Source organism: Oryza sativa, chromosome 6 (genome assembly GCF_034140825.1).
Source record: "Oryza sativa Japonica Group chromosome 6, ASM3414082v1".
Lineage (NCBI taxonomy): Eukaryota > Viridiplantae > Streptophyta > Magnoliopsida > Poales > Poaceae > Oryza > Oryza sativa.
The window spans coordinates 13560250-13585606 of record NC_089040.1 but is presented as its reverse complement, the minus strand read 5'-3'; the positions used below and the strand labels follow the sequence as shown (position 1 = coordinate 13585606).

The window sequence follows — 25357 nt, the reverse complement described above, 5'->3', positions numbered from 1 at the left end:
CACAATGTAAGACTTTCTAGCATTGCCCACATACATATATATGTTAATGAATCTAAATACATACATATGTCTATATTCATTAACATCTAAAATGAATGTGGGCAATGCTAGAAAGTCTTACAATATTATGAAACGGAGGAATTATTATCTATTTCTCTCTCCTATTTTGCTTTTTCTAATAGAAAGCAAAATTTATGTGAAAACATTTAGAAAACTATTGCATTTAAATCATAAAAGTATTCTAATATGCTTATGCTGTTAGATTATTTATATAGTAACTAAATCATACGTGTATGTTTTGATCACACTACTATAAAAGGACATATAGAGATCGACATTAGGTGCTGCAAGTGATAAAACCAGCACCTATAGACCATTTCCTACATCTGCATGTTAAAAATAAAAAAACTGGCACTTTTAATAGACTATAGGTGCCCTTTTTTTTTTAACAAAAACTGACACCAGTAATTTACTTTATTAAAACCGACACTCGGTTTTTAAAAATCGACACTACAAAACCGAGCAGACCGATGGTCTTGAGCGGATAAGGCTGAGAGGGTTCGGTGCCTCTCTCTCTCACGCGTAGATAGGACCGAGAGTCTCTCACTCTCTCTTGCGTGCTCCACTCTCTCTCTCTCGCTCTATCTATATCTCTTGCTCTCTATCTCGCACGTTCCTATTTTTCTCTCACGTGCGCACTCCTCTCTCTCAGCCTAGCAGTGGTGGCGGCACCTTCCCCTCAGCTAGATCCGGCGGGAGGGAAGGCGGTGGCACCCTCCCCACGGGGAGGAGGCGGCAGGCGGCGGCAACGCCCTCCCCTCTACCATGTCCGGCGGAGGGGAGGCAGCGGCAAGGGCGGTGGTGTCGAGCGGCGGCTCTTTGTGTTATCTATTTGTTCTTGATGTGTATTTTGTGATTGTGTTTTTAACAAAAACTAACACCATTAATTTACTTTATTAAAACCGACACTAAAAAACAGAGCATGCCTATGGTCTTGAGCAAATAAGGCTGAGAAGGCTCGGCGTCTCTCTCTCTCGCGTAGATAAGACCGAGAGTCTCTCGCTCTCTCTCTCGCGCGCGCTCTCCATTCTCTCGCTCTATCTCTATCTCTTGCTCTATATCTATCTCTCGCTCTCTATCTTGCATGTTCCTCTTTCTCTCTCTCGCGCGCACTCCTCTCTCTCGGCCCAGCAGCGGTGGCAACGCCTTCCCCTCAGCTAGATCTGGCGGGAGGGGAGGCGGTGGCACCCTCCCCATAGGGAGCAGGCGGCAGCAACGCCCTCCCCTCCGCCATATTCAGCAGAGGAGAGGCAGCGGCAGGGGCGGTGGTGTCGAGCGGCAGCAACGGAGGTGGTGTCGAGCGGCGGCTCTTTGTGTTATCTATCTGTTCTTGATGTGTATTTTGTGATTTTGTTCTTGATGGGGATGAGTAGCTTCGATGGTTCCCGGTGGTTGGGAAGAATATTCTTGATGTTAATGTTGATGTGTTCTTGGATGTTCTTGATGCTCTTTGATGTGTTCTGCGCGGGGTGCAGGGAAGCTACTCGATGCCTTTTTTTTTTGGAATTCCTGGAGCCTCAAAGGTCATGGTTTTGGAATATTCCCAACATCTGTGCCGCTTTCTCGGTACCGCTTGGGAACCCGGCATAGGTGCCGGATTTCCCAACAGGCACCTATCCAGGTTTCTGTGATAGTATAAGTTTATGTTGTTAGATAAATTTATAGTTTAAAACCCATATTTACTATAAGTATGTCAGTATTATGGATAATCTTATACGAAATCGGAACACCCTATAATTATCTTTAAGAAAAAATTCACCTCCTAAAACCGATCATAGATAAATATAATTTATTTTATAGCGATGTATTAAATATTATATATTTTAAAAGCTAACTAATAGTTTTAGAAAATTATCTAAGCAGTGATGATGAAGAAAATTTATGGAGAAATAGTGCTTTTGAAACATGAGAGGTGTCATCCGTTGATATTCCGTCTATATAATTTTTTCAAACGTAATCTAAAATACATGCCCGCGCAAATACGCGGGCTACTGAAACTGAAACTAGAAGAACCAATAATAAGGACAAATTTAAAACTTGGCCTGTGAAATACGGTGCTAAAATGTATTCTGAAACATAATAATTTCAATAAATTAGTAGATATTTGAGAACGGAGAACAGATTATTGATATTACAACAGAATTATCGGTGATTTTTTACTTAGTTGGATCAGTTAAAATTCGAACTCGACAACTCTAGCGGTGGTGATATGAAAAAGTGGCATGCATGCATGTACGTACGACTCACATCATTAACTAAAAGGATGTATGATTTCACCTAAAAGTGAAAGGGAGAGCCAAAAAAGTCGTAGTTCTAAGTGACGAATCCCAGAGAGAAATTAGGAGAGTTGCAGAAGGGCGCGCGTTCACGGGGGATCGATGCGTGGATCGATCGGGCGACAGCGTGAAACATTTGCATTGCAGCCACATGCTCCCAACCTATCCTGTCTGGTTGAATCATCCATCGAATAATCCTGCATGTGTGCCGCGCCGATCTTGCCTTGTCCTGCCTGCCTCTGCCTGCCTAGAGTCTACCAGAATTAACATACCCGGTGTGCTTTGATTATCTCAGTGCAACCAAGTTGGAGTAGCTGATTATTAACAAAAAATCGGTGTGCTGCACACAGGGTGATGATTGGCAAAAGCATCATCACGCAGGTGTTCTCGACTACACCTCGGCACATTCTGCTGACTCGGTATTTTCTCTATAAAAATATTCTCCACAGAAAAAATACTTTAAAATATCATACTAATATATTTTTATGCTTTTACTTAATACTTAATTAAGAGAGAATCCACTCAGTACCACTGAGTTTATTGCATTTCTACAATCTACCACTGGCTTTGTCAAGTTCAATTATATACCATCGTGTTTTCTTTAACCTCTACTACGTGCCATCGATGTCCAAGAGCCGTTAGTTTGCATCCGTTAGCTGTATTGAATTTTCTCTTAATGACTAAAATACCCTTTCACTAATATATCCATCCTAGCACACCGTCCACCCCCAAATCGATCTTTCCCTGTCTCCCAGCGAGGTGGCGCCGACTCCTCACCGATGCGTCGGTCGCCGGGACTCCCCGACGCGCCGCTGGTTGCCGGACTCCCTATCCTTGTTGCGTCGCCGGCCGGCGGACTCCCCATCGACGCGCCGCTGCCCGGTCGGTCTCCCCATAGACGCGACGTCGGCCGCCGGTATCCCCATCGACGCGACGCCGGCCACCGGTATCCCCATTGACACGACGCTAGCCGCCGGACTCCCCATCAACGCGCCATTGGCCGGCCGACTCCCCATCGACACCATCGGTCGCCGGACTAACCATCCATGCGTCGTTGGCCAGTCGACTTTCCATCGACACGTCGCCGGTCACCGATATCCCCATCGACGCGCCGCCGGTCGCCGGACTTCCCCCATCGATGCACCGCCAGCCGGTCGACTCCATTCAGTACCTCAGTGACGATTTGGCGCCGCCATCGTTGTCGTCCTCCCAGGCGACGCCGCCGGCAGCGTGGCCATAACCGGCCACTGACTGCGCCTCCGCCGTTGGCGTCCTGGTGCTTCCATCCCCTCCGTGACAACCACCTCCCCCAATGTCACCGCAACCAGCCGCCGATCTCGCCTCCACTGCCGGTGACATATTTCCCTGGACAAAAAAATACCATGTACAATGAGTTAGGGGCAAATAGGTCTTTTTAGAGCACAAACAGATGTTAACTGGACTGTGATGTCATGCAGTAGAAGTTAAAGAAAATACGATGGTATATAATTAAACTTGACAAAGTCAGTGGTAGATTGTAAAAGTGTGATAAACTCAGTGGTACTGAGTGGATTCTCTCCTTAATTAATCATGTGCTAATCTATTGTTTTGATTTGCGTGCAAGTGGGAAGGTTCCTAACCCCACAAACGAACACAACGAATCTTCATAACGATAAATAGAATATATTTTTTTACCAGATAGATAAAACAAATAAACTATAAGTCTATTCTTGTCACTAAATTTTCAATTAATATCAATTAAACCGGGAAAAAAATCGAAATTAACCCCCTGAATTATAACTGTCAGTCGAATTACCCCGACTACAAAACCAGATATTTTGAAACCTTAACTATTCAAACCGGACTAATACCCCCGACTACTATTTTGTGTAGTTTTAGGCTAAGCTAGCTTACATGGCATTCCAATGGGACAAAAAAATATTAAAAAATAATGAGCCAACCTATCAATGCTTCATATCTCCTCTCATCTTCTCATATTCTTCCTTCCCCTCCCTCTCTCTCTACACCCCAAGTAGGAAGGAGGAGGCGGGGCCACTGGGCGGGCGACGATAGAGCGGAGGAGCTCCTTTTCCCTTTCTCTATCTCCGTCCTTTCAGGCGGAGGTGACTGGAAGCTCGGGACCGATTGTGGGTGGAGGCAACTGGAGGCTTAGGCTTGGGGTGGCGGCCAGCGGTGGAGGTAGCTAGAGTTGGAGTTCGATTCGGAGGCATCGGCCGACGACAAAGGTAGAGCTCTCACACTGGGTGGATGGTGGGAATCGGCTGTAGACTTAGTGGATGTGGCGAAGGAGAGGCGTGGGTGGAGATTAGCAGCTAGCGCGGGGAACGATGGTGAGGGAGAAGATGGGAAAAGAAAAGCCAGCCTTAACAGTTATATTCAAAGTGACTGATAGCATCTGGCACATCACAGTTATATTCATAAAAAATGACACATAAGTGTGCCTCTTGGAGTAAGGTATTTGTTGTTCAGAGTTCACAATCTCATAATCTGATTGTATCTTCTAATACTTGATTTGAAAAAAAAAGGGAAAGAGGCAAATAATTGGATTATGTGATCTGTTTTTAATATTACTCCTCTCGTTCTATGAAAACTTGATGCTTCACAACTTCTACATGAGTGCACAGGGGTACAATGGCCTTTCATGTCAATCCTCATGCTATATTGTTTAGGTGGATATGTTTATATTTCTTGAGTACTTTAAGTAAAATGAAGGTGGTTCTAGGTTACTTCTATGAGATCTGGCATCTCTGCATGACTCATTTTCTACCATCTGAACATGTAAATTTGTTGAATGTAATGATGCCATAATTGGCTCATGTACCTATAGCTTGCATTTCGTTGTTATGCAATGAATGCACATGGATAGCTCTTCTTTATCATTTAGGATTTGTATCTAAGGTGGCATCTAAATAGTTCCATCTGGGAGAGGTTGATATCTTTTTGTATGATATCTATTATATAGCAAGTACTCCCTCCAGTATAACTTCTACTTCTATATCTGCTTTCTTCGTATCTTCTGGGTTGTATTTAAAAGAGCACTGTACTTTTTTTTTCTTTGTACAACTACATATAGAGATCAAATTAAGCACAAGCTTATTTTGCCTTTGATTTAAAGATAACTTATTTGCCCTTAAAGCAATGCAAGGAGCTTTCCATTGGCTAATTGCTAGTTTTAGAAGAGATCACTATTTCTAGAGTTTACCTGATATTGCCAGGACCTGCTTAATTAATTTTTCTGGTATTGTTCATTTCAGCATAAAGAATGTCTAAAATTGGATTGTTTACTTTCAGAAACATCATTGATTTCATAGATGGGTCTTGGATGAATGAGTGAGACTATCGGGTATTCTGGTTGCACATTAATGTCTTCATTTTTCTTGCATGGACCACTTCAAACTGCAGAGGTGATCATCCTTTGCCTTACTATTCTTTTAAATTTGTTATCCCCCAATCCAATGTGTGTAGATATATAACTATTTACCTGTATAATTTCAGTCATCTGGATTGTATTATTTTTTAAGCTATATTCTTATATATTTACAGTCATTACCATCCAATCGACAAATTAATCTTTCTGCTGGGATCTTATGGGCCTAGCTTCAATTGTGTGTGAGACACGTTTCCTTCGGTTTTATGCAGAAAATCATGCTTATGGTCTTGAAGCTTTGGAGATTGTTCTTGGCTTACACACGTAGTGCTATATTCTTGTGTCAAGATGGGAAACAAGTAGAATCTTGACTAGCTTGAAGATGGGATTAAGCTACTAAATTCCTATGTGAGTTTAGGATCATACTGAAGTGTACAAGGCTTGAGTGCCTGTGTTACGAACTTTATTAGATGATCTTTTAATTAGGACTCCATGTAGCTCTTTATTAGATGATTACTTCAAGAAAAGTATACTGTAATTACTTAAACATAGAGCTCTTATTATGATGATTTGTAGATGTACATTGAATACTGCATATTTAGTTGATTCTTTGTTGGCAATTTTTGATCCAAAAAGCTTGGATGTGTGATTAATTTGATGGGTTTATATGGATGCAATTGCTGCAAATTGAACGTGCAAATGCATATTAAAAAAAAAGCAGGGTGTGAGTACTTCCCGGTGTGTGAAGAGTACAATAAACACCCAGCAATCGTAGCCGTCTTACCGTGTGTTACTTCAAGGCTTGCGGAGTGCAGAGCCACGTGACGCCCCGTAACATGGAAAATCCTTTAGGAGTGTTACGAATGAAACTCGGTAACACGTTCCGTCCCGTCTTTGTTCTGTTAGCTCTTCCCGTTACCCTTCCGTGATTTATTCCCGGGAGTTAGAGAAACACACGGGATGTTCCGAGGCCTTCCTGGGTGTTTGTTAGAGAAAAACTCGTAAGTGAACACGGGAATCCTGCGTCACTTCCGGGCATTATTTACGGAGTACTTCACTCGGTAACGTCGGTTGCCTAGTGTTTTTCCCTAGTTGCGGAGTGTTTTTGGCACCCGGGAGATTCTCCCGATCTAGTAGTGTTATATACCCCTCACATTTTTTTTTGCTGACCAGCAGTACTAAAAAACCATTTTTTGTAGCGGCCATAACACATTTTCACCAACGGGGCCGCCTAGCCACCTACGACCATAAGTCAGTGAAGTTAGACGACCTCCGCAAGTGGGCCTTATTCACATGCGAAAATCTGTTTTTTTAAATGGCTACGGTATACCGACTGCTAGTAGAAAGATTTTCTGGCCACAAAAAATCATTTTAGAACATACTGCTAGCAAAAAAGATTTTGTTAGCAAGAAATACAAATTATCATTTCAGTTTGCCTCTAATCCCGTGATCACAAATCCACAAATCAAACAGCAAATCCTTCAATCCCTTCAAAGATCAAAAATCACAATCACAACAAATCACAAATCATTAACCAAAAAACACAGCACACTATGATTCACAAATAGACCACCACCACCACAATGCACTCTTGGACTCTGGCGTCTAGCTCCTCCTGCCGACGCGGAGGAAGGAGGTCGGGTGACCTTTGATATAGCTAGAAGAGAGGAGAAAGGAGGTTGTGGTTGACGTCGTCGGTTCGTTGTCCTCGCTACTGCTGACCTTCCACATGACCCAAGCCCCGCGAGCCTTGCGGTCACCACCCGCCCGCAACTGCGCCTGAGTTCCACTGGCCAGCCCGCAGACACGAACCTCCCCGCAACTGCCTGAGCTTTGCCACCCGCCCGAAGGCACGTCCGACTTCCGTCGGCTCACCCGCAGCCGCGAACCTCCCCGTTGCTGGATCCGCTGCCCACGAGCCTCTCCATAGTCGGATCCATCGCCCGATACCTCCCACTGCCTCCCTTCTACCCGCGCACCTCCTGTTCATAGGAACTGCCGCTCACATGCCTCCTGCCACTGGATCCATCACCCGCGTGCCTCCCCACACTACTCCCGTTGCCATGGCTATCACCATGGCCGTCGCCGAGAGCACCTCGGCGAAGGTGGAGGCTGGAGGGAGTAAGGACGCGGAGGAAGAAATGAGATGTAAGGGAGAGGAAGAGAGGCTTGGGGGAGAGAAGATGGATTCTGTGTTTTCCATTTTTCTGTCGCGCGATCGAAGTCTATTTAATATCACTATTTTATTTTCTTCTGTTGGTGCTCTCAAGTAGCCACCAGAGAAAATCATATTTTACCTGCGTGTTACTTAAGAGGTCCACATATAAAAAGAATTCTATTTTTACAAGCGGTTCTTTTAAGTAAACACGAGCTTTGGCGGTTGTTGATCGGAATTCCTCTCAACTATTTTTATAAGCGAGTATTCATTAAATCCACCAATAAAATAAAAGGATGGTATCATGAAAAATATTTTTTAAATAGTGTAGACGGTTACGTATATGCCACGTGCACTACGCCGCCAGCAGTTATTGCCAACAGCTGAATCCATTTCCAACAATCCTCACATAAAAAATCAAGATGATACTCAATAGTGTTGTTTGCAAAGGCATGACCAACAGTATTCTCACACTTAACCATGGTATACCTATCAGCACTATCAAACTTGCTGGTTAATTCTTAATCAACCTGATATATGTTTATTATATTTTATTTTATTAGAAAAAAATGCCCGTGCGTTATAACGGGTAAATGTTATTTTAACTTTATTATTGTTATACGGTTTAGTTAGGGTAAAATTCACTGTGAGAATTCGCTTGAATATTTCTTTTAGAAAATCATGAGCTGTAATTAGGAGTTCATATTTCATCTCAAGTTAGCATGAGTTTCTTTAAAGAGATTTCTTATACAACTTCTTATGTATTTCCAAAAGCAAATGAGCTTAAAATCAACTCAAACACGGATATGTATTTCCAAAAGCGAACGAACTTGAAAACTGACTTCAACATGGACGACGTACCAAAATACCAAAAAAAAAAAGAGATTGAAAAAAAAAATAGATACACGATTTCCATGTTGGAGCTTGTTTTTTACATGGTAGAGGCCCATTATAACAAAACAAGCCCACTAGGTCTTACCCTAGCTACTGCACTAAAAGGAAAGTACCTCTGGCCGCCTCCACACTATCATCTTAAGTAACCCACACGACATTTGGTTGAAGAATTTAGGGTTTAAAATGTCTGGGTTTTAAGTTTTGATGAATAATTCGATTGGCTGTGATAGTTAGGGGTCGCCAAACAAATTGAACCATTTCTATAAAAACAAATTAAACCAGCATTGGCAATTAAGCTTTGCCATGACACATGTCAATGGCATGATAGGAAATGACTGTCAGATTTACAAGGTGGTCCACGTGAAGGTCCATCCAAAAATAAAGTGGATTCATATGCCGATTACTCTGGAGCTAGACAATGCTGATGTTGTTCAGGCTCTAACACAGCAGGTAGCTTCAAGATTCTCCTGGCCGACGACGGTCGCAGAAATCAAAGGTGTGATACAATGTATCCAACGGGTGCAGATGCACAAGATTGAGAGAGAAGCTAATAGGGTTGCCCATGTGTTAGCACAAATGGCAATAAGTACTAGGTCATGTGGAGAATGGAGGCTGTGCGCCCCGCATCAATCGTAGACTTGTTAAATCAAGAATGTAATCCTCTATTTAGTCATTAATAAAGTTCCCTCTTGCCTTAAAAAAAATCTCAGCCCAAGGCCGCCCAGGTATGACAAACAAAAAAGAACTCCCTTTTAAGTCAAACTCATAATTAATTATTTATTTTCAGATACATGTAAAATACGTTATTAATATATTATGATACACTTTTGGTTATACACATATATTGTTTATTGCATGTTATAAACGCACAAATATTGTTTATTGCATGCTATAAACGCACATATAGATCATATATAGAAGAAAAAAAAAATCAGCATTTCCAAATTGGCCTGGTAAGGTTTTTTTTAGAGGACTTGGCCTGGTAAGTAATCTGCAGATCGGTATGTGAATCCACTCTTCAAATAAACACATACCTGGGCCAGGACAAATTCGGATACTTCCAAAGGCCCAAACCATGAAGGGGCCCAATTCTTCACGGAATAAGTTAATTTTAGTCTCTCTTCTTATCGTCGAGTTTATATAATTATATCATGTCCTTAAACCGTAATACCAGATATAGCGTCTTCCTTGTCCTGTGCCCTGGTTTTGCAAGTTATATAAGGGACACATTATATCTGGTATTTGTGGGTTAAGGACGTGATCCAAACTCGATGATAAGATGAGATACCTAAAGTGAACTTGTCAGCTGTCGCATTCTTCATGCACCCGAGTTTCTAACAATGTTGCGTCTGCCTATAGCAATTTTTTGGTTGTATATGAGCCTTCTGAACAAGATAAATCGATGACCCAATTCTTCATGCAGTGGAGTGTTGTATATATAAAAAGACAATCTTGTGTACTCAATTGAACAGCCAGATATGCATAGGCACATCTAGATGCCTTCATAAATACACATATCACAAAATAAATAAGAGTGCAGTGCATACCTATGGTTGATAATTATATATAACACCCCATTATAACCCCGAACAAGAAGAACACACAATGCATTCATCGGAAAAAAAGAGAAGAACAACATGAGTACACGAACAAATCAAATAATCATGTTCATATATAATATATAATCCAAAATAAAACAACAGAGATTTACTTCTTCCAAGAAGCCATTAATCAAACATGCCATGAAAAATCAAGTGAAACTAGACATGCGCATGCATGATCAGTACTGCGGCATGCTGCACTCCGGCGGCACGGGGCGTCCCTTGGCCTGGGCGTCGGCGCAGTAGTCGTAGATGGTGTAGCCCAGCTGCACCGCCTTCATCTGCCGCAGCTGCTTGTCGCTCAGCTGGCACAGCCCCTCCGCCGCGTACCAGTGGTCCGACGTCGCGCACCGCTGCGCGCACGCTGGGTCCTCGGCATCGCCGGAGGTAGAGCTGGAGCTGGAGCTGAAGCTGGAGCTGGAGCCAGAGCCTGAGCCGGGGCACTCACAGATGTTGAGGCCGATGTCACGGTACTCGGCGACGAAAGGGGCCTTGGTCCAGTCCGTCTTGACGCGGCCACCCTGCGTGGCCCAATCCTCCGCCGCCCAGATGCTGGAGAAGGCGTACATCGGCCGCTTTGTCGGGAACGGCACCCCTTCCTTCTCGTGGTTCCGGAACACCCTGATTGGGATGCTGTCCACGAACCACCTGAAACAAAAATATTTGTGTCTCTCAATTGAGTCGTCTGTCCAGTGAGATCTGATCGTAGAGATGATGGAATATTATTAGTTGTTTGGTCAGACGATACTGATGACTTTTGATAAAACCTGTGGTTAAACTATTTTCATATATTATAACACATCTATCTATTATATTATTAAAGGAACAGAAAAAGGAGCCTCCACGTTCACTCTCATGGCCTAGAAATTCTCACATTAATCGGTGAAAAAGAAAAAACAGAGTCCATATAGAAATATAATTTAGAAATAGCTGAAATTCGGAATTAAAAAAATAAGGAATATTAGAAGAGAAGACTAGAGTCCATATAGAAATACAATTTAGAAATAGGTGAAATTCGGAATTAAAAAATAAGGAATATTAGAATAGGAGACTAGAGTCCATATAGAAAAGAAAAAGGAGCCTCCACGTTCGCTCTCATGGCCTAGAAATTATCACATTAATCGGAGAAAAAGAAAAGGCAGAGTCCATATAGAAATACAATTTAGAAATATCTGAAATTCGGAATTAAAAAATAAGGAATATTAGAAGAAGAGACTAGAGTCCATATAGAAATACAATTTAGAAATAGTTGAAATTCGGAATTAAAAAAAAGGAATATTAGAAGAGGAGACTAGAGTCCATATAGAAATATAATTAGGAAATAACTGAAATTCGGAATTAAAAATAAGGAATATTAGAAGTAGAGTATAGAGTCCATATAGAAATATAATTAGGAAATAACTGAAATTCGGAATTAAAAGTAAGGAATATTAGAAGTAGAGTATAGAGTCCATATAGAAATACAATTAGGAAATAATATAAACTTGGAATTAAAAATAAGGAATATTAGAAGTAGAGTATAGAGTCCATATAGAAATACAATTAAGAAAAAAAATAGAAATTCGGAATTAAAAAATAAGGAATATTACAAGTAGAGTATAGAGTCCATATATGAATTTAAAACTTACTAAAATTTGGAATAAACATAATAAAATTTAAAAATAGTGTTTAGAGTCTGTATAAAAATACAATTTACAAATAACTAAAATTCAAAATTAAGAAAAACATGGGAAGAATAGTTTAAGGTCAACATAGGAATACAATTTAGAAGTAACTGAAATTCAAAATTAAAAAATTAAATAATATTAAAAGATGAGTTTAGAGTCTACATAGAAATACAATTAGAAATAATAAAAATTCAGAAATAAAAATAAATAATATTGGAGGAAGAGCATAGAGTCTATATAAAAATACAATTTACAGAAAAATCGGAATTAAAAAAAGAAATATTAAAAGACGAGTCTAGAGTCCATATAGGAATATATATAATATAAAAATAACTAAAATTTGATATTAAAAATAATTAATAACTAACAAGTATATAAAATATAATATGAAAAATCAGAAATAAAAATAAATAATATTGGAATAAAATCATATAGTCTATATAGAAATACAATTTACAGAAAATTCAGAATTAAAAAAAAATATTAAAAGACAAGTCGAGAATCCATATAGGAATATATATAATTTACAAATAACTAAAATTTGATATTAAAAATAATTAATAACTATCACGTATATAAAATATAATATGAATATTACACATTAGTAGTTTTGTAAAGTTATTGCAAAATTTAAAATTATGTTGTCATTTTAATATATTTGAATAATATAATGAGAAAACATCTATGCTATTATATAAGAGAAAAAATAATGATGCTAGCCGCGCAAACTGCGCGGGCCACCATGCTAGTTAGTCTAAATGTAATTAGCATACTATAGCATTGGTATGTATATTATGACACCATTGTATTACTCTTTTGGATCCATTAGGCCTTGTTCAGTTTAACGGGAATTGAAGAGGATTGAAAGGGATTGAGGGAAAATAATTCCACACCACAATAGGCATAGAATAAATCCCCTCCAATCCCTCCCTCACAGGGATTAATCGAACAAGGCCTCAGTGGGTTATGTGCATGGTAGGTAGCTTAGATTGTTTACGTTACGTACACGATCATGCAGGGGTTCCAGAAGATGGTGTAGTTGTGGTAGCCGTCGGTGGGGTCGAACCAGGGGCGGAACTGCATCTCGCGGCTGCCGACGCCGTCGGCGAAGACGTTGGTGTGGAAGGTGTAGGGGAGGCCGCTGGAGTTGCCCAGGAACTCGAAGTCGATCTCGTCGTGTTTGTCGCCGATGGACGATGTCTGCAACCACATTTTTGTATTTGTGACTTGTGAGGGGATCTCGGTTCAGTTGAGAGCTGACGATCATTTGTTTTGATGGAAAAAATTGAGATGTCATGTACGCACGTAGTAGGTGGTGACGGTGCCGGCCGAGTTGCCCTTCACAAGCTGGATGCGAGTCGACACGCTGCCGTAGATGAACTGCTTCTTGGTCCGGAGCATACAACCTGCAGCCCAGTGCATATCATGCCACGCACGATCGATACATTAATTAAATTTAGTTTGTGGTGATCGACCACTAGTTCATTTCTGATTCAGGGAAGAAAACAGCTGATCGATCATTTCAGAATGCATTTAATCGTCACGGCCGTGTGGCTTTTACCACCTCTTTTTTCCATCCTCCACCCTCTCTAATACAGCCAATTATGTAAGAATCATTCAGATATAAGGAAAATGGGGAAATGGGCTTAATGGATGGGACAGTTTGCTATTGAGCCCATTTGTTTGACTCAACTGATTGGGCTGAAACATGGCTACCCAAACCAAGGTTAACTAGAACAAACAAATTGAGGAATTAACTAATTGATGATGTGAGCTAAAACCAAATTTATGTGGTAGTGCACATTATAAACATGACTAGCATGCGACGTACAATCATATATATGCAATGAATTAGGCCTAACTGTACTGGTCAAAAGTAAAACAAAATTCTTCTGATGGAAACAAAGTGTGTTAATGCACAATCAGTACCATAAATTATATTGCTCCCAAGAGGTGTTGAATGTGAAAAAGAAAAGTACCCACAAGATAAATGTACACACTATTGATGATTGATCAGACATGCATGCTATTGATCAGTAACATAAAACTGTAAATGGATCAGATATGACAATTAATTACCAGAGGAGTTGCTGACAAGGGAGAGCGTGAGGTGGTCTCCTCCCTCCGTCATCTTGGCGTTCTGTGGCTCCCACGTGATGTCACACTGATCCTGGAAGTTGGCTCCGACGAGCCCCAGCTCGAGCACCGCCGCCACGGCGACGACGACGACGGCGAGGAGAGCCTTCGCCATCTTCCTCGATCAACGATCTCCCCTCCTGAAACCTCGCTATAGTACCTATGCGACAGCTTCTTCTTCCCCCTTTCTTTGTTCGGATGGATCGGTGACTTTCAAGAATTCAGAGAGGAATTTATATACATGTAGCAAGTTGAGACCTACTTGATAATTTCAGGTTGAACTGGCGAGTTTTTGGTACGCATGTAGTCCATGACAGAATAACGTTTCTGGGTTTGAGCATCCGGTCCCTGAAGAGATTTTGCCAGCTTGATGTGTTTGAATAATGGCATTGTTTGATTGGGTTAGTCGTCTACTAATGGTGTTCTTGGCAAAGGTTAGTGCTTCGCATGAACGTTACGATGCTGTTTTGTTTTGTTTTGTTTTCGTCTTGGACAGACCGAAACACGCAATAATATTCCAGCGTGGTCTACGACTACTGCTACCGCGCGCTAGCTGTGTGTGCTTGCCATCTAATTTAGCAGGTGGTCAACGTGCACCTGTTCTAGGATGGAAATTAATTTAGGATCTGGTTTGATTAAGGAGCAACTGTGTTTTTACCCTGTTTTAAAACCTAACTATTAATTAATTTATTATTTTTTAAAGTTTGCTCATCTGACCTTTTTTTTTAAAAAAACGAACATCTAGTCTGATCCTATTTAGTGAATGCAACTTAGGATGTGTTCAGGACACAAAACAAAGCAGCATTTAGCGTATGATTAATTAATTTTTAGCTAAAATAAATTTGAAAAATGGATTCATATGATTTTTTAAAGTAACTTTCATATAGAAATATTTTTGTAAAAAAAGTACCGTTTAGTAGTTTGAAAATCGTGTGCGTGGAAAACGGGGGAGGTGAGTTGGGAAAAGTGGAGATAAGAACTCAGCCTAAAGGATGTTAACTAATTAGGAAAAAATATCATTCATGCCCTTACTCATTTGATCTAGTTTCTCTTTTTATTTTTTGACCCTGTTTTGTTTCACTTTATTCCTATAAAATATGCGATGAAAATTTGACTAAAATATGCGACAAAACAGATAGTTTGACATATTTCTTCAGGAGCATTTTGGTCTTGCTCATTCTCTAAATGCTCCGCGCTTTGCTGCGGGATATATGTTAGATAATAGAGAAATGATGAAATGATTTGGATTGAAATATTATGAAAATGATTTGAGAATAAGAATGATTAATATATGTTAGATAATGGAGAAATGATGAAATAATTTGGATGAAAATACTATAAAAATAATCTGAGAATGATGATTTAGCATGTATATATTTAGTTTTAGAATGAAATAAATTGTAGATATAATTAGGACACCCACAATATTAAAAAACCAGGTAGTAAGTATTAAATGACTGCTTACTATCTGGTACTGTGGGAGTGGTGCACAGTTGCAACCCAGCAGTAGCACTACTACTGGCAGCAATAGAATATAAAATGCATGTGCTCAGTGTTTTCTGACAACCAGCCAGTAGCACTACTCCGGCAGCAGCTAAGGAATTGAGTAGCGTCGATCTTTTTTACCCTGTGGACCCCACCTTACTGCCATCTCGCCAAAATAAGCATTGTGGATGGGGTCTCTTCCTACTACCGCCTATCGTTTAGTCCGACACTAATACCCATGTTGATAATATATATTAGTGTTGCCCTTACCATATACATGCATGTTTAGTTTTTTATGCTTAGTGGGTGAGGTGGCATACTTGGATATAGGTTTTAGAAATGCTAATAAATACTATACTTGCATGTTGAACTTTAGGTGTTTAGTGGGCTTTACATTTATAGAAAGAAGAGATGTATTTACTCTATAGAAAGAAGACGATCCAATAGCAAGTGGGGTTAAATGAATAAAGTTGGAAAAGAGGACCAAGTTAGTAGTAAGCTTTTAGAATAGGATCAAAATAAATTATCTCTTTGATTTAAGAGGCAACTGTGCTCCTTGTTTACATCGTCGATTATAACTTTGTAATTTTAACATTGTTATTTGAATCTAAAGCTTGGGTTTGCCCTTATTCCGTTAAGGCTGAGTTCGGTAGGACTTGTTGGGAACAAATCTACTCTGCATGGAAAACGGAGCAGTCCATTAGCACGTGATAATTAAGTATTAGCTATTTTTTTTTAAAAATAGATCAATATGATTTTTTAAAGCAACTTTCGTATAGAAACTTTTTGTAAAAAGCACATCGTTTACCAGTTTGAAAAGCGTGCACGCGAAACACGAGGGAGGGGAGTTGGGAAAACTTGCTGCCGAACACAGCCTAAGTCTCTTAATAGTGCTAAAATTCATACCAAAAGCATGATAAAATTTCATGCCAAGCTTGTTTTTGACCTCATGTTTTAAAACCGAATATGTGAAAATTAATATAAACAAATATAAAATTTATGTCAAAATATTTTGTGTCATTATGAAATATTGACACTATTAATACTTCTGTGATACTGCAACAAAAAAAAATTTGCAAGCAAAACTAATGCAATACATGAAATAGCGATAATAATTATTTTGTTAATTGTTTTCACTAAATATTATTTTCCATTACATATGTGTTTCTAAAACAGAAGATAATGCATTACAATTATTTAAAGTACAAAGATTAATTACAATTATTTCAAAAAATTATTGTTTTCTATAATAAATTAAGTGGATAAAACGTAATAAGCAAATATATGATTTAAAATTAATAAAAATTCTAATAATCATATATACTTAGCATATGAATGATATTATTAAATTGGTAAAAACTCTAATTAATATATGTATATACATATGGCATGATTTAAAATTAATAAAAATTGTAATTATCATATATACTTAGCATAGGAATTATATTAAATTAATTGTTAAAAACTCTAATTAACATATGTAAATGCCACATGCATGATTTAAAAATTTTAAAAATTCGAATAGTCATATATAATTAGCATATGAATGAACGTAAATTAAATTGTGAAAAACTCTAATTAACATATGTAAATGCCACATGCATGATTTGAAACTTTTAAAAATTCTCTAGTCAATTATAATTAGCATATGAATGATAGTAAATTAAATGTTAAAAACTCTAATTAACATATGAAATTGCCACCTGCATGATTTAAAACTTTTAAAAATTGTAAGTATCACATATAACTAGCATATACATGATTTAAACTTGTTAAAACCTCTAATAATCGTGCGTAATTAACATATGCCATACATCAATTGATTTATATGGATAATCAATACATCCAAAATAGTTTACATCGTGTACACAATAATTACGGCAATACATCGGCGGTGACGGTTGACCGCACGTACTTTCTCCTCACTATTGTTCCCTCCTTGTGATCGCTACATGAGTAAGGGGTGTCTTCATTTGATAGGAGGATGCTAGGGTCAATCGTCACCGTGAAAGGGGGTTGCCCATCCAACTGATCGTAATCCTCGTCAGTCTTGTCCTCAACTCCGACGATTTTTCTTTTGCCTGGGAGAACCACGTGACGCTTAGGCTCGTCAGGCCCTCTGCTCTTCTTTCCTTTGCTAGACATATCCTTCACGAAAAAGACTTTCGTTACATCATTGGCAAGGACAAAAGGTTCATCCGAGTATCCAACCTTGTTAAGGTCAACCGTTGTCATCCCACTGTCATCAATCATTACGCCTCCACCAGTCAACCTAACCCATTGGCACCGGAACAGAGGGACCTTGAGAGGACCATAGTCAAGTTCCCATATGTCCTCGATGGCACCGTAATACGTGCTAGTTGTTCCATCGTGTCCCATGGCATCGTCACGAACAACGCTGTTTTGGTTCATGCTCTTCATGTCTTGAGCTCTCGTGTAGAATGTGTACCCATTGATCTCATATCCCTAGAATGTCGCGATCGACCCAGACGGTCCCCTCGCCAGGAAGGCAAGTTGTTGGTTGATCGACTCGTTACCCATGAGATGTTGTCGTATCCACGCGGGGAAAGTATCAATGTGATGCCGTGTAATCCATGCATCGGACTTACCGATGTTCCTGGCGCGAACTAGAGCCATGTGCTCCTCGATGTAAGGAGCTACCAATGAAGATTGTTGCAGAACCGTGAAATGGTCTTTACGGAATAAATTGTTGTTTACCGTCATTATTGCTTTCCTTCCGAGAGTTCCCTTTCCCCGTAGTCTCCCTTCATGGCGTGATTCGGGTACCCCGATTGGGCGAAGATCTTCGATAAATTCTACGCAAAATTCGATGACCTCCTCTGTTCCATAACCCTTGGCGATGCTTGTCTCTGGACGAGCACGGTTACGAACATACTTCTTCAGAACGCCCATGTACCTCTCGAAAGGAAACATGTTGTGTAGGTACACAGGCCCGAGAATACTAATCTCTTTCATAAGGTGACAAAGTAGATGCGTCATTATATTGAAAAATGAAGGTGGAAATATCAACTCAAAACTGACAAGACATTGCACCACATCATTCTGAAGGGCTTCTAATCTATCTGGATTGATGACCTTCTGCGAAATTGCGTTCATGAATGCACATAGCTTTGTTATTGTTGCCCGGACATTGTCTGGAAGGATACCACTTATTACAACTGGTAGCAGTTGTGTCATCAACACATGACAGTCATGAGACTTTAGGTTTGTGAACTTCTTCTCCTTCGTGCTTATTATTCGCTTGATATTCGTGGAGTATCCAGACGGTACCTTTATGCTCTCCAAGCATTCAAACATACTTTCCTTCTCTGCCTTGCTAAGAGTGTAGCTGGCTGGACTCAAGTAATGGCTTCCTTTCTCCTTTGGTTCCGGGTAAAGGTCGCCGCGTTGTTCCATATGCTTCAGATCATTACGTGCTTCCAGTGTATCTTTAGACTTTCCGTATACACCTAGGAAGCCAAGAAGGTTTACGCAAAGGTTCTTAGTGAGGTGCATCACGTCGATTGCGTGGTGTACGTCCAAGAATTTCCAATAGGGTAACTCCCAAAATATAGAGTTCTTTTTCCACATCACCGCGTGACCATCTTCGCTCTCTATAGGCTGGCTTCCAGGCCCCTTTCCGAACACTACTTTAAGATCTTTAACCATAGCAAACACTGTTTTCCCGCTGCGATGTTTAGGCTTCGTACGGTGGTCAGCCTTATGTTCAAAGTGCTTGCCTTTCTTCCGTACCGGGTGGTTTGCTGCAAGGAATCGACGATGACCCATGTATACAACCTTCCTACAGTGCTTAAGATACGTACTTTCTGTTTCATCCATACAGTGAGTGCAAGCCTTGTACCCCTTGTTGGACTGTCCGGATAGGTTGCTAAGTGCAGGCCAATCATTGATGGTTACGAACAGCAGCGCTCGTATGTTAAACTCCTCCTGTTTGTCCTCGTCCCACACGAGGACACCATCCTTCTTCCACAACAGCTTAAGATCTTCGACTAGTGGTCTTAGGTACACATCGATGTCGTTACCAGGTTGCTTGGGGCCTTGAATATTAATCGGCATCATTATGTACTTCCTCTTCATGCATAGCCAGGGGGGGAGGTTGTAAATAGACATCGTAACGGGCCAAGTGCTATGGCCGCTGCTCATCTCTCCAAAAGGATTCATGCCATCCGTACTCAAACCAAACCGTATGTTTCGTGCGTCCTTTCCAAATTTTCTTTAAATTTTCTGTCGATGTTTCGCCACTGCGAACCATCGGCGGGATGTCTTAGCATCCCGTCCTGTTGACGCTCTTCAGCGTGCCATCGCATCATTCTAGCATTCCCCTTGTTCCTGAACAAACGCCTTAGCCGTGGTATTATAGGGAAATACCATATCACCTTAGCAGGAATTCTCTTCATTGTTAGCTGCCCGTCAACTTCTCCTGGATCGTCTCGTCTAATCTTGTATCGTAGTGCTTTGCAAACAGGGCATGCTTCTAGGTTCTCATACTCCTCACCGCAATATAGGATACAATCATTCGGACATGCGTGAATCTTCTGAACTTCCAGTCCTAGCGGGCAGACTATCTTCTTAGCCTTGTACGTTGTCTCGGGCAATTTGTTTCCCTTCGGAAGAATGTTCTTGACGAGTTTCAATAAATCGCCAAATGCCTTGTCACTAACCCCATTTTTTGCCTTCCATTGCAAGAACTCCAGAGTGGTATCCAACTTTTTGTGCCCCTGCTCGCAACCTGGGTACAACGAAGTTCTGTGGTCCTCTAACATCTTGTCCAATTTATGGGCCCCCTTTGCACTTTCGCAGTCCTCCTTGGTATCCTACAACATCTGACCAAGATCATCCGCAACATCGTTACCATCAGCATCCCTTTCCTCCTCGCCCGTTTGATTTCCTTCAAATCTAACGTACTGAGCAAAGTCCGGAATATTGTCGTCTTCCACTTCATCTTCTTCCATTTCAACACCTTGTCACTAACCTCCGATTTGTATGTAATCACCAAAATAAATTCACTAGAAATTTTGGCATGACCTCCCCTCTTTTTTGAAGAAATTTTGAAACTTGCTCGGGCAGCTGGAGGAGGAAGAAGACATATATATAGGGGTGGGACTTTAGTCCCGGTTGGTGTTACCAACCGGGGCTAAAGATCCCCGAGATCTATAGTCCCGGTTGGTGTTACCAACCGGGACTAAAGATCCCGGGGGGCCTGACAGGCCCTGACAGCATTTGAACCGGGACTAAAGATATCTTTAGTCCCGGTTGGTGTTACCAACCGGGACTAAAGATCAAATATGCCCGTTACCCTTTTTAACTGGGACTAAAGATCATCTTTAGCCTCGGTTTTTATTGCATCCGGGACTATTGTGGAATTCGGCAGACCGACGAAAGATGGTTTCTCCACCAGTGAACGACCACCATGGCTCGCGTTGGCACTTGTGCAACGATCGCTCTTCTTGTCCTCGTTGCTCTTGTAGCCTCTGCAGGTATAGTAATTGCACAATCTACCAATACAATCCTTTAGTATTAGTATACTAGTCTGGTTTCTGAACAAATTTTTGTTTGTGTTTGGCTGTGTTAACTAATTTGCAGTGGCGGATCAGCCCCGCTGCTGCGTGGACTACCACTTGTGGGGAGGGAACACCGGGTGCGGCCCTAATCAGAACGATGCTTGCAACTCATGGTGTCAGTCGCAGTGCCGTGGCGGCGAATGCAAACAACGCGGCGACCGTCACTTCTGCCACTGCTTCTGCTAGATCATCCATACCTAGCTACCTCATCATCTCTACAGCAGATGATCTATTAATTAGGTTTATTAATTATGTCCTACGTAAAAAAGTATTAATTAGTGTTTGCAATTAGGGAGTCCTCAGTCTCTGGATCGGAGAGTAGCTCAGGCCATTCCCAACCCAATGACAAGGATGGTGTCGATAGCATTCAATAAGGTGCCACCTAGGAAGAAAAATGATGTGGCAATTGAATAAATGAGGAAAGAGAAGGAAACCATGTTGTAGACCCCCAATTTTGGAAATCGGAAATCTTCTGTGTTTATCCGTACCAATCCCTGGATCAGTAGTTGGTACACACATACATAGTTGGATCACAACATATCACGAATGAATTCAGGCTAAAAGAGTTAAATACTTACATTAGGGCCAGGTAGGCCAACAACTACAGAGAACAACAGCGGAAGACAAAATAATATAAGGGCCCGGTTAACATGCCACAGGCAGTCGACTGGGGAACGAGACCTAGAACAAGACCGCACTCCGATCATCTTGTTGGATATGCAAGCGTACCGACAAGGGCTTCTCTTCAACACTCTCCTAAAAGATATATAAATAACAAGGATGAGTACTAACCGTACTCAGCAAGCCACCACAACAACAATGCATATGATAGAGGGTATTTCAAGGAATGGCTTCAGGTTCTTTTGCATAAAGCTAGTTTTGCAATTCTTTTCACAAGCCTAAGACCTAGCATAGACTTATCAAGTTTTAATACCAGTGTTCACATTAAACAATGACGGTTCTGTCCACCATCCATTGTGATCCCAAGGATAGCTTCCCGCCATTGAGTCGTCATGGTTTTCTGAGGACGTCCACCTTCCCTCCTCTCAGGAAGTGGCTCCAATAGCATAAAAATCATCATGCAATATCCCATCCCACACAAGTTAAGAATTTTGAGTCTAGCCAAGTGTAATACACGTCCCGGTGCTCAATAACCACGAGCACGGCTATTCGAATAGATTGGTTTACTCACACTGCAGTGGATATACACTTTACACGTACTCCGCGACTGCCCAACACATGAGCCTCGTCCCAACACATGAGACGCGTCACGGCAAAGCTTTTCGATAACCTCGCATTAGCAGTACCCGCTTCATGAACTTAAATCCTCATGCACTCTAGGCGTCCATGTTTCTAGCAGTCAGAGGAGTTCTGGCGCTCCCGGGAAAGAGAAGTCTCACACACATATTAAATCATGGTTCAAGTTAAGTTCTCTCTCTCACACACTCATGGCAGTCCTACCAATGGCGACACCAATGTAGGGCTCGCCTCTCGGCCCTACCTCAACGGCTGTCCCACCATAGCGCACCTGCCTCACTCAGGGGTGAACCATCTATGCAGGGATACTGTCTCCGCTCGGCTATCTAATCCGCTAGGTCTATACCCATACGAGAAGTACGGTTGTACGGGGGTCGTTTCATGCTTAACTTCATGGCTCGGTCCTTAATTGACCAGGGACGGTACTAGCCTTTTCCAGATACCACCCAAATCCTCCGTCTGCCCCAGTCAAAAACAATTGTTTAGTTTTATTTCTCCTTTCACAAATCATGTCATCAATATCATGGCAATGTGGTGCTCATGTCTCCACATGCCGCATCTCAATTACCTTCCCAAAGGTAATTGCCCAAGCATAAAGCATTTGATAAATATGAGTATGCATGATTCTATAATAGCATTTCTAAGCATTTGTCATAATTGACTAGGGACTTCATACGTAAACATGGTTACGAAGGAATAAGGGGTAAACAATAATCAAGGCATGGCATAATCACAAGTAGGATGTTCATCATTGCATGCAATTTTATTTGTAAACAAAACAATTTCGCAATTGGGATCAACATGTTCAAGGAATAGTGATGACTTGCCTGCTCAGAATAATCCTTATTATTGATATAATCTTGATCAACCTTCACCTCCTGGAAGCTGCATACGTTGCCTCACGACTATCCGATATATAAATTCTATAATACGCGAGAAAAACCAATATTCAAACAACAATCAAATGCGCAAACAAAATATAATTGTTGGGGGTTGAACCTAGGGCTGTTCATACTCGTGTTTGCTAACGGATAATCTCTTAATCATTCTTATTGTCATGGTGGCTTATTTAGGAGCTAACCATCATAGTATAAATGGGATACACATTTCGCTAATCTACTATACATGTTCATCATATACACCTCAGTTTAATATATGCAAAAGGTAGGTTATCAATATACTGTACATCAGTTTCCTAATACAAGTCGTACAGTAGATGTGCTCTAGATGGTTCTGTTGGGTTAGTTGATGGATGTCAACCGAATTATTCCACCTGATATAACATTGGTTAATTAATTTCATATAGGTGACTAAATCATACTAGCTCTGTTATTATTTCTCCTAAGCAAGCTTAGGATTGTTTAATGTGTTTCCTAGTTTATCTACTCAATTATAAAGCGAAACTTTTATAAGTCATGGGTTTAATTATACTGCCACCGAATATTTAATAGTACTAGTATTTTCCAATACATCCGTTAATTTGAAACATCCCTCATAATTAGTTTATGTGATTGCTGCAGTGACAAAACATGTTAAATATAATTATTTGACATCTTCTCTACTGTACAATATCAATTGTATTTATTAACACATTTTTAAGTTGACTATTAAGTATCATCTTGATATTAATTATATAATAATTATAAATAGATTTTATTAAACAGTGAGTTATATACCATTGGAAAGATTATGATTTTAAATGAATTTAGGTTCGAGTTTCACTCAAATCCGAGTTAAAATGAGCAAGTTATACTAGTTTAAAGATTCAATTTCGAATTAATCCGAGAAATTGTGAAAAGCTACTGTTCATAATTCATTTATTTTTAATCCAAAATATATCCATATCCCTAACAGCTGCTGACATGTGGGGTCAAAGCTTTGATTTTCTTTTTTCACAGGATTAAGTTTCTAAAGGAAATAGGAGGAGTGGTGATGGCTTGTCAGTGGCTCGGCTGAAGGTCGTCTTCAACGTTCGTCTTCTTCCTCCCGACCGAGCGGGAGCAGCAGGGGAACACGGCGCGCACGGAAGGTCGGCCGAGGGCGACCCGGCGGCGGCTAGGGGAGGCGCGGAGAAGCTCCGGCGACCACCCACCGGCTGCGGCGGCGCTTGGAGGGACGGGGCGCATGGCCGCCATGGCTGCACCATAGCCGAGCTCGGCTGCAAGTGGCTAGGACGACAGGAAGGGTTTCTGACCAAATTGATGAGTGCGTGAGCATCTACGGCGTACAGGGGTTCCATTTTGTTAGCTAGATAGGAAGGGGAGCCCCCGGGATGGCCGGTCCACGGCGAGCTCGCCGGCGGCGAAACAGTAGCCGGTCCGGCACGGCTTTGGGTGCTAATCGCCAAAATTGGTGAGATACTAAGCTTCTATGGAACTAGGAGAGGCTTTAGGCACGAGTTATTACCGAGAGGCGGCGAAACGGCGATGTTCGATGCTGTGGTGGGGAGACGGCACTGAAGCAGAGGTGGACGACGACGGCGAGCGCGCAGGTGTTTGACTGCAGGTCCTCAGGTCACAACGGCACCCGGAGTTGATCCAAGGTAGCAGCAGCAGCAGAGGCATCCCGAAGCCACAGCTCCCGCGGTCGTCAGCACCGGCTCCAGCTTCAAGCAATGGCTATGGAGGCACGCACATAAGGTGCTCGATGAAATGCATTCGAGAGGAAAGGCAGAGGGGTGGGGATTTTGTTGGGGCTTAGCTTAGGGTGTAAGCAAACGGTGTGGATATGATCGCCAGCACATGCCTGGACGAGCTAGAGCTCTAATAGCGATCGGATAAGGGCAAGGAGATGGATGACGCGGATAAGTTTCGATCCTCCCAGGATTCGGGTTCGATGCATCGATCGGGCATGATTTTCCATACAGTAGAGTTGCAG

General features: G+C 41.2%; 1 protein-coding gene across 4 annotated transcripts; it reads right to left on the bottom strand.

The window, feature by feature from the left end:
- Positions 1–10394: 10394 nt before the first annotated feature.
- LOC4340940 (xyloglucan endotransglucosylase protein 7) lies at positions 10395–25139 on the bottom strand. 4 transcript variants are annotated; one of them, XM_066311372.1, is made up of 6 exons: positions 24887–25139; positions 23308–23403; positions 14100–16317; positions 13326–13426; positions 13027–13220; positions 10395–11001 (listed from the first exon to the last, which is right to left on the bottom strand). In XM_066311372.1, exons 3-6 carry the CDS (start codon positions 14269–14271, stop codon positions 10533–10535), a joined length of 936 nt encoding a protein of 311 aa, XP_066167469.1. In that variant the 5' UTR covers positions 14272–16317; positions 23308–23403; positions 24887–25139; the 3' UTR covers positions 10395–10532. The 4 variants fall into 4 exon arrangements, with proteins under 4 accessions (XP_066167469.1, XP_066167470.1, XP_015640986.1 ...); XM_066311373.1 differs by having other exon boundaries at positions 14100–16312; XM_015785500.3 differs by lacking the exon at positions 23308–23403 and having other exon boundaries at positions 14100–14366.
- Positions 25140–25357: the final 218 nt, after the last annotated feature.